The 9,428-nt window shown below is 54.4% G+C and overlaps 1 protein-coding gene across 1 annotated transcript in view; it reads right to left on the bottom strand.

The window, feature by feature from the left end:
• Positions 1-1,201: 1,201 nt before the first annotated feature.
• Positions 1,202-9,428, bottom strand: part of EDA (ectodysplasin A) — a gene marked incomplete at its 5' end in the record, with an annotated part of 27,921 nt that continues 19,694 nt past the window's right edge. The window contains 5 exon segments of the mRNA XM_008948598.1: positions 1,202-1,847; positions 3,774-3,904; positions 7,620-7,671; positions 7,857-7,891; positions 9,343-9,428. The exon segment at positions 9,343-9,428 is cut by the window's right edge and continues 12 nt beyond it. Of these exon segments, the coding sequence (XP_008946846.1) occupies positions 1,596-1,847; positions 3,774-3,904; positions 7,620-7,671; positions 7,857-7,891; positions 9,343-9,428 (556 nt within the window).

Genomic DNA, 9,428 nt, shown 5'->3' with positions numbered 1-9,428 from the left:
GCCCCGTGGGCTGAAGCTTCACTACCCTGTGTAGCTTTTAAAGCAAAGCCACGCTCTGAGAAGGAATCCAGGGAAAAGAAACAGCCAAGGCCAGCGAGCAGGAGCCAAGGGAGGACACAAAGGAGCAATTAGAGCTTCAGCCTCTTCCTCAGCTCGAGCACATCTCAGAGCTTTAGGTCTCCCCAGCGGAGGGGAGGTAACGGGACAGAGTTGCTCAAGAAGCCAAAAGAAACAATAGTGTCCCAGCTCCTCTATTAGTCACCAGAAATCGAGTTATGACTAGACTCAGCAGGGCTCAGAGAGAAGAAAAAGTGGTGACTTCACACTGGACCAGACTTTTTAAAAGCAATTTTTTTCCTTTTTTTTTTCCAGAGACTCCATCACCACTTATTAAGAGCGTTTTAGGTAGGAGGGTGCCAAGAGGAAAGGGGTTGGGGGGAGGGGAGGAAGGATAAACCCCACATCTAAAAGCAGGATGGTGGTGGTTAAAACAAAAAAAAAAAAAACCAATAAAAAGATTCCTGTTTGAATATTTTATTCTTAAACATGACAAACTTCCTCCAGAGTGTTTTCACAAGGACCTGCGCCTGCTCTACACGGCCCGGTGCAGCCTGTAGAAATGTGGTCTGGTTTGCAAGACATGAATGAAAAAGACCCAAAAAAAAAAAAACCAAAACAAAACAACAAAAAAAAAACCAAACCCAAACCCAAACGAGAACAACAACGACAACAACAACAGAAGAACCAACCCCAACACAACACCAGATTGCTGGAACAGCAGCAGTATGTGGAGGCAACCCCGGCAAGGGCAGGGCACCCCCCCTCTGGGGCAATGGCAGGAGCTGGAAGGAGCAGAGGTGCTGGACCCGGTCGTCGGCCTTTTCCTTTGGGTTTTTTTGTCACTTTTGGGTCGTGGTGGGAGTTTCCTACCTGCTGAATTTGCTCTACGGAGGGTTTCCTTCCTCCTCCTCCTCCTCCTCCTCTTCCTCTGGCTTTTGCAGCCTGCTCGGTCCTCCCGGCTCGAGCTCCTGAGGATGAATGTAAACAGCTCCCAGCCCGTCTCACCCACCGTGGCCCTTCCAGCTCGAGCTGGGAAGGCAGAAAAACCCTCCCCCCCTCCCTCCCTCCCTCCCCTCTCCTCCTTTCCTCAGCGTGCAGAAGCAGGAGTGCCTGGGTAGGACAATTTGGACACGACAGTCTGTCTCCTCCCGCTACCGCCTGGGATGCTCTTGCTAGTGCAACATAAAAGCAGAGACCCACACCTCTCTCAACAAGCCTCCTGTGAAGATCACAGAGCAGAGAATCAGTGCAGTAATACTTGAAATACTGAGACAAGGCAGCCCCCAAGAGCCTTTTTTTTTTCCTTCCTCGCCACGCTTGGTCAGCTAGCTTGGGCTTTTGTTTGGGATCCGAGTCTCCAACGCCAAGTCACAGAAGACAAACTGTGCTTCCAGCTTTCACATCTAGGAATAAATAGCTCTGGATCAGTTTTCTTTACGGCCGGATTACAGAACCCCCTGAAATACTGCTAGGCTCCTGGACAGCAGCACGGTGCAGCCCCGTGAGTCTCCCTGGGACCTTCCTCTGAGTTCCTCTTAAGAGGCTGGAGCATCTCCCAGGCGGATGGCCCCGAAGAAAGTGGTGTGCTTGCTCATGTTGATGGAGATGTCAGCGTGGACCATCTTGACGGCGATCTTCTGCCTGGCTTTGAGGAGGCACACCCCGGCCGTGTAGCAGGTGTTGAAGTTGGTCTTGCCCGTCTCGATGCTGCGAGTGCACTGCAGGAAGGGTTTCTCATCCACCACCACCTCGTAGCTGGCGAAGTCTGTGAAGTTGATGTAGTACACCTGAGGTGAAGCAGGGAGGAGAGAGGGGTCAGGGGGCGCGTGGAACGCGTCCGCGTTCCTCTGGGGGTGTGCGGCTAAGGTTCCTTCTGCTGATCTCAGCCCTGGGATGGCCCTACTCGTGGGAATTTGGCTTGTTTGAGGCAGGAAGGACCCCAAGCCAATTAAGCAGGAGGGAACTCAGTCCTCCACACCGACACCAGCATGCAAGCAGCTGTGAATCCACTAAGGCTGAGCTACGAATCTTCCCTTCACACCCTGCTTGGGACAGGAGAAACCACAAACCTGCACGGGCCTGGTTACAAAACCACCTAGACAACCCTAGCAAAGAGCTTTTCATCCAACCAACAGGCAAAGATTTTAACTGAAGTCCTCTTGTCACTTACCTGGCCAGTCCTGCTTTCTGGGTCCCATGAGCCTCCTTTAGGGTTGACATCAAAAAAGCCCTAAGATGCACTGGGAGTTGACACCTTTGTAATGGGACGTGAGGTGCTTTGAAAGGCAAGAGCTACTCCAAGGAGGACACTCTCCCAGCCTCCCCAGCTTGGCTGCAAAGGACCTCAGAGTGTCTGTGCTGGTTCAGACCTAGCCCCTGAGTCCTTAGGACTCCATTACTCGTGACTTAACCAGCTCCCACACGCTGACTCTGAAGACCTGCAAGATGCACGAGAAAGACCTGGCCAAAGAGAGAAGCTGGTCCCAGGTCGCTGCTTCTTCCTGACAGAAGCAACCCAGCCCCTTTTGGATGCCATCTGCTGACTCTCCTCAGCCTACACCCTGCAGCTCCAGAAGCTACCCCAAGACTTCTGGCTCCTCTTCTTCCCTGAGGGACTACAAGCGACCAAGGCTTCGGAGGCACAACGGTGTGGCCAGCAATGAGCATGGAGCACTCAGGAGATAATTACACTCTGGCTGATGTAGAGTGGTTTTTCCTGTCCCCATCCAAACCAGCTCCGTGGAAGAGCACCTAAGGTGACATCCACAGCCCACTTGAGCCAACCTGGTACAGTCCCAACTGAGGAGAGGCAAATCATGAGCAGCAGGCAACGTCAGAAGCCTGGAGCAAGGTGGAAGTTGCTTGATTGTGGTTGTCACCCAGAAAATCTCACGTCTTGCTAAATTCTGTCCCAGAAGCTGATCAGTTTTTGAAGTCCACGGGTGGGGGGACACCCTGAGTGCTCTGGAAGGGCTGGGTGAGCTTTGCAGCTCGTGGCCTGTTCAGAGACCTGCGAGGCGCCGGGGGCAGCGTGTCAAATGCCAGCCCATCTGCTTTTTAGTTGAATGGGGAGAGGAAAAGACGTCTTAATTAGCCAGGTACTAAATTAGAATGCAATAACCTGTGGCTCTGTGAGGCCCTTTGGATGGCAGCAGGTCCATACATCCATCACTGCTCCCAGCTGAAGCAGCAGCTGGGCCACCCCCCTGGCCCCGAGCGCTGGCGTCCTGCTGCTCTGAAGCCACACCAAGAAGGTGGAGGAGGCAAAAGGGAGTTACCTGGGGCTGGAGTTTGGCTCAAGCCACCCTGGCCAGGAGTCCTGGGCTTAACAAAGAGTGGCATGGCTTCCCAAAGAGCAGGAGCTGTCGGGGTTTGGGTCTGAACATCTCCATTACCAGCCCGGAGCCCAGCGTCCTGCTGGGCCCTTGGTTCTGCAGGGAGCTTTAGGTGGGGGTGGTGATTGACTGCCCAGAGCATTAAGGGTTAAAAAAAGCCCTTGGTTGGGCGTGTGTCTCCAAAACTAGGACGTCAGGCGTGACCCCCTCCTGCTTCCAACCTCTAAGGTCTTCCTGGGACACATCTCCTAGAGCAGGAAGCGGTTAAAAGCACAGACAAGTTCTTGGCATTTGGCAGTTGTCTGGAGCCCTCTGGTGGTTCATGCAAGGCTTCCATTGGAACACAAGAATAGGAGTTAGGCCCAGGACCGTACTCACTTCTACCTGACTATAGATGAAGTATGTGCCGTCCACCAGTACCTCCAGCTCCCCACTGCGGGCATGCAGCTTAAACACCTTGGGGTTCATAGTGATGCGAGACCAGTCATTGAGGACTCCACCTGAAAGATCTCAGTATGAGAAAACGGCAGTCACTCAGTACCCGTCAGGATGAGGAGCGTGGGAGCACAGAAATACAGTGACATTGCAAAGTCTACACCCTCCCCCACAACCCCTCAGCTGCAGGAGTCAAGGAACGGGGTGAGGAGAGGCCAGAATTAAAAGTTCTGGTGCTTCGGTTGAGGCTCCTCTCCACAGCTTCAAGTCCACCACCCCTCGCTGCTGGGCACCCCTTCTGCTCAGTGCCCAGCACAACGGGTTGGTGTCTCCACCTCTCCTCATCCAGAGTCATTCTAGACCTTGAAAAAGGGTGTAGGGCCCTTTGATCTGGAGGAGGATGGTGCCTTTCCTCATCCAGAGCCATTCTAGACCTTGAAAAGGGAGGTAGGGCCCTTTGATCTGGAGGAGGATGGTGCCTTTCCTCATCCAGAGCCATTCTAGACCTTGAAAAGGGAGGTAGGGCCCTTTGATCTGGAGGAGGATGGTGCCTTTCCTCATCCAGAGCCATTCTAGACCTTGAAAAGGGAGGTAGGGCCCTTTGATCTGGAGGAGGATGGTGCCTTTCCTCATCCAGAGCCATTCTAGACCTTGAAAAGGGAGGTAGGGCCCTTTGATCTGGAGGAGGATGGTGCCTTTCCTCATCCAGAGCCATTCTAGACCTTGAAAAGGGAGGTAGGGCCCTTTGATCTGGAGGAGGATGGTGCCTTTCCTCATCCAGAGCCATTCTAGACCTTGAAAAGGGAGGTAGGGCCCTTTGATCTGGAGGAGGATGGTGCCTTTCCTCATCCAGAGCCATTCTAGACCTTGAAAAGGGAGGTAGGGCCCTTTGATCTGGAGGAGGATGGTGCCTTTCCTCATCCAGAGCCATTCTAGACCTTGAAAAGGGAGGTAGGGCCCTTTGATCTTCTGGAGGAGGATGGTGGTGGGGACGTGGTTTTGGTGTCAAACACTCCAGTAGGAGAACAAGCTCAGCTTAGTGTCAGGAGAAGGTGAGCTGGTGTCACCACGCTGCTCCCCAGAGCTGGACACAGACCAGCTTCACCTTCTCCTGAAATATTGGAGTGTTTGACACCAAAACCACCTCCCCAGCATCATCCCTCCTCCAGAGCAAGGATGCTCCAGCACTTGCAGCTCAACACCCATCCTGTGAGGTATTTATTAACGTTCCTTAATTGGCCTGAGAGGCCAGGGCTGGTTTCTCACACTCTTTTTGGACGTCCAGCCACAGATCCCAAATCCCAGCTGTGATTCTAACAGCTCTTCTTGAGGTGCCTCCTAGAGAGCCACTCTTCATGGCCCTTGTCAAAGCTTTGTCACTGGTGACTTCCCTGGCACCAGGCAAGAAACTCTGCAGCAAACTTGGGACCAGAGCCAATCCTCCAAAAAAAAGATCCTCAGCTGACATCACCCAGGCCTTGGGACCATTAAATCCCATCTCCTACTTTCCAACCCATTTATTCCCCTCCCCACACCTCTCACATTCTCAGCAGGAGTGTCATGATGGAGCTTTCACCCTCAATTTAAGCCTTGGGATCACCCCTAGGAGGAAACTACACCTTGGGATCACCCCTAGGAGGAAACTACACCTCAGAGCAAGAGGCAACAGTCAAAATTCATGCACAGCTACAGTCCTGCCCTTTCTCCCAGGACCTGTCTGTGTGTGGAGCCCAACTCGAGGTCACACAGTCCCTTTGAATTCTGGTGTTCCTTGATTTTTAACATTCTTGAGCTTGTAATGAACATTAATTTAACAAATACTTTCTCATCACGTTTCCTAAGGTTTTTTAAAAGCCAAAACAACCACCAAGGATGGAATTGGGTCGTGTCACGCCACGTTAACCCCTGACTGGGGGGCTCAGCAGGGTCAGGGGTTTATAGATCCACCACCTCTGGTGCTAGAGCCCATGGAACAACTGACAGCATGAGCAGGTCCAGGGGACACACCTCACCATGAGCCTTGTTTGGGGCCTCACTCCCAGAAGGACCTTGAGGGGCTGGAGCGTGGCCAGAGAAGGGCAACGGAGCTGCTGGGGAAGGGTCTAGAGGCCAAGTGTGGGGAGGAGCAGCTGAGGGAGCTGGGGGTGCTGAGCCTGGAGCACAGGAGGCTCAGGGGAGACCTTCTGGCTCTGCACAGCTCCTGACAGGAGCCTGGAGCCAGGGGGGGGGCGGGCTCTGCTCCCAAGGGACAGGATAAAACAGCCTCAGGTTGCCCCAGGGGAGGTTGAGGTTGGAGCTGAGTAACAATTTCTGCCTCTTGAGGGCTGCCCAGGGCAGTGGTGGAGTCCCCACCCCTGGAGGGGTTCCCAAACCGTGGAGATGTGGGGTGAGGGACACAGGGCAGTGGGGACCTGGCAGGGCTGGGGGATGGTTGGACTGGATGATCTTAAAGATCTCTTCCAACCAGACCAATTCTATGACTGTAAATCCAGCTCTTCTCCTCCCAGCCTTCACCTCCTCTGCTTTCCAGCTCCCTGCCCTCTTGCAGCCCAGCCAGGCTGTCTTCTGCTGCCTGTCAGCTGGCCAGCACCCACAGCTCCTGGGCTGGATTGTTCCCGAGCAGCAGGGGAGGACACTCGGGGCAATTCCCACTCTTAGAGAGCAGCAGAAGCTCTGTAAACAGAAGGGCTCCTCATTAACCACGGGCTAATTACTTTTTAGCCCATTCCCTGCCCCAGCAACCCTTGGGAGCTGCAGCCCTCCAGGGCTGGGCTGGGGGCAGGAGCCCCACGCTCCCCAGGGAGCTGCTCGTGGTGGCTCAGGCAGGGGACAGGACAACCAGCTCCTCTCCAGCACAGCCAGATGTGGTGAGGAGGATGAGGAGGGAGGCAGGACATGGATGAGCCCCAGCTGTTGGCAAGAGGAGCAGGAACTCCAGCAGGAAGTGGACAGGGAGCCAGGGAGGGAGGAGGAGAGCAAAGAGCTGCTTGGGGATGTGGAATGGCTCAGCAGGACCTGAGCTGAAAGGCTCCAAGGCTGTTGGAGGGTGGGGATGCTCAGGGGACCATGGAAGCTGGGGGAGGAGCTGGTGGCTGTGCACCTCTGTGTCCTCAGAGTGCAGCTGCACCTCCTCCTGCCCTAAAGTACTGGGAAAACTGGAGGAAAACACAGGCTAATGGGGCTGAGACAGGAAAGGGACCCACCGAGGGCCTGGAATGGAGTGGGAAAGGAGGTTGGCTATGAAAGGTTGGTCATCAGGGGCTGTGGAAGATTGATGAGACAACAGCAGGTTGGAGGAGGCACCACACACATCTGGAGGTCAAGGAGAGGGGAGAATCATCGTGACAGAATGACTGGGCTGTGTAGGATAGAGATCATCTGGGGATAGACAGGAGCACAGGGGAAAGGGGATGGAGACCCAACAGAAGACTCCTCTGAGGGGGTCTGGGCAGGAGAATTGGACTATCAGACCAAAGGAAGAAATGTTTGACCCTGAGGGTGGTGAGCCCCTGGCCCAGGTGGTCACTGCCCCATCCCTGGCACCATCCCAGGGGAGGTTGGATGAGGCTCTGAGCACCCTGCTCTAGCTGCAGATGTCCCTGTCCCTGCAGGGGGGTTGGATGCGATGACCTTGAAAGGTCCCTTCCCACCCAAAATATTCCATGAGTCTGTCTCAGGGGGTTGGCCAACAGCAGGGACAACCAGGGACCTGTCCTACAGGATAGACCTGGACCCAGCTATGAGGCCAGGGGTGCAGGAGAGTAACAGCCAACATGATGAGATCCTTACCATTCTTCACTTGGATTGCTGAGCCTTGGCCTTGAAGGTGGACCACAGCTGGCTGCAAAGGAGACCACAGGGATTTAGAATTCCTGGGCAACCCTGCCCTGAGGTAGCACAGGCAGGGAGGGGTGGGGATGATTTCAGAGCTGTACCAGCAAACCCAACACGAGCAAAATTCATGGGCAATGGTTGGGAAAACAGAACCCTGAGCTGAGCTCTTTCTTTGGAAGAAGATCAACCAACCTGGATGTCTCTGGAGCCGGCCTTGTCTGTGGCACCTGCAAAATGCAACATCACCTTGTTGAAGAAGGAGCTTGCCAGGAAATCCTCCTTGAAATAAAACTCCTCTCACCCCACCACAACCCTCAAAGCCCAGCTTTGACCAGGAGGAGGAGGGTGACAGGCTATGGTATGCAGCTCAACCTTCAAAAGCCCAGAAACAAGAAGATTCATCCCATTTTTTCCTAGTTTATCCCTAATTTCTAACACCCCTGACGTGATTTGGGTGGTTTGCACGAGGAGCACACATGGCACAACCCTTTATCCTGATGTTTGGGGGCAAAAAAAGCCTCTTGGCTGCAGGGATGACAAGTTTCACTCAGAGCTTGACTCAGCTCAGGTCCTTCACTGCCCTCAAGCTACGTGCTGAAATCTCTTTGCTCCCAGAGCCAAATCTCTGTTAGAGGAGATGCTCGTGGGCAGTGCCCTGCAGTGCCAAGGACCTCGTGCTGCTCCTGGCCTCTGCTTTGGCAATTTCTGAGCTAGACACTGAGAAACCAACCAAGTTTTCCCTTGAGAGCCACGTGAGCTAGAGGGTAAGAGCCCTGGTTTCTCTGGAGATGAGTTCTTTCCATACTAGACTCTTTAAATATAGGATAAACATGATGCAGGTCCAGAGGAGGGCACAAAAATGACCTGAGAGGGGAACCCCTCTGCTGGGAGACAGGCTGGGAGAGTTGGGCTTGTTCAGCCTGGAGAGGAGAAGGCTCCAGGGAGACCTTCTGGGGGCCTTTCAGGACTTTCAAGGGGCTCTGTCGAAAGCTGGGGATGGATTTTTGGGCAGGGTCTGTTGGGACAAGACAAGGGGTGATGGTTTTAAACTCAAAGAGGGAGATTTAGACTAGAGAGAAGGGAGAAATGTTGGATGCTGAGGGTGCTGAGCCCCTGGCCCAGGCTGCCCAGAGAGGTGGTTGCTGCCCCATCCCTGGAACCATCCCAGGGGAGGTTGTTTGGGGCTCTGAGCACCCTGCTCTAGCTGGGGCTGTCCCTGCTCCCTGCAGGGGGTTGGACTGGGTGACCTTGAAAGGTCCCTCCCCACCCAAACCATCCTGTGGTTCTATGATCCCACATGAACTCAGGGGTGTGAGGGATTTTAACAAAATTATTGATCTGTGGCTCTGTGGAGAAACAACGTGGTGCAGCCACAAAGCAAAATGAAACCAGGAGCTGCAGGATGAACCCCTCCCTTCCCCTGGCTGCCAGGGCAGGTGACCTGCCTGGGTTCCTGGGCTGGCTCAGGGGCTGAACTCCTGCTGTTCCTCTCATCCTCCCCACCACTGCTGCAAGGATGAGCCCAGGAGCACCCAAGCCCTGTGCCAGGATGCTGCACAACCCCACCTGGCCCCTGCACCCTCCTCAGATGGAAACCTGGAGCTGATCCATTCACTTGTGCTGCCCGGGCACGTCCTCCATCCCTTGGGTCTGCAAAGGTGGAGAAGGGGACAGTTACCTGAGGGGCCCTGCAGCCCAGGAGGTCCCTGAGGGCCTGGGGGGCCAGGGGGGCCGGGTGGTCCCATGACAGTCGTGCCAGGAATG

The sequence above is a fragment of the Merops nubicus genome, unplaced genomic scaffold (genome assembly GCF_000691845.1).
Source record: "Merops nubicus isolate BGI_N331 unplaced genomic scaffold, ASM69184v1 scaffold17050, whole genome shotgun sequence".
Classification (NCBI taxonomy): domain Eukaryota; kingdom Metazoa; phylum Chordata; class Aves; order Coraciiformes; family Meropidae; genus Merops; species Merops nubicus.
Note: the sequence above shows the minus strand (reverse complement) of the source record. Positions and strands in the feature narration are given on the sequence as shown.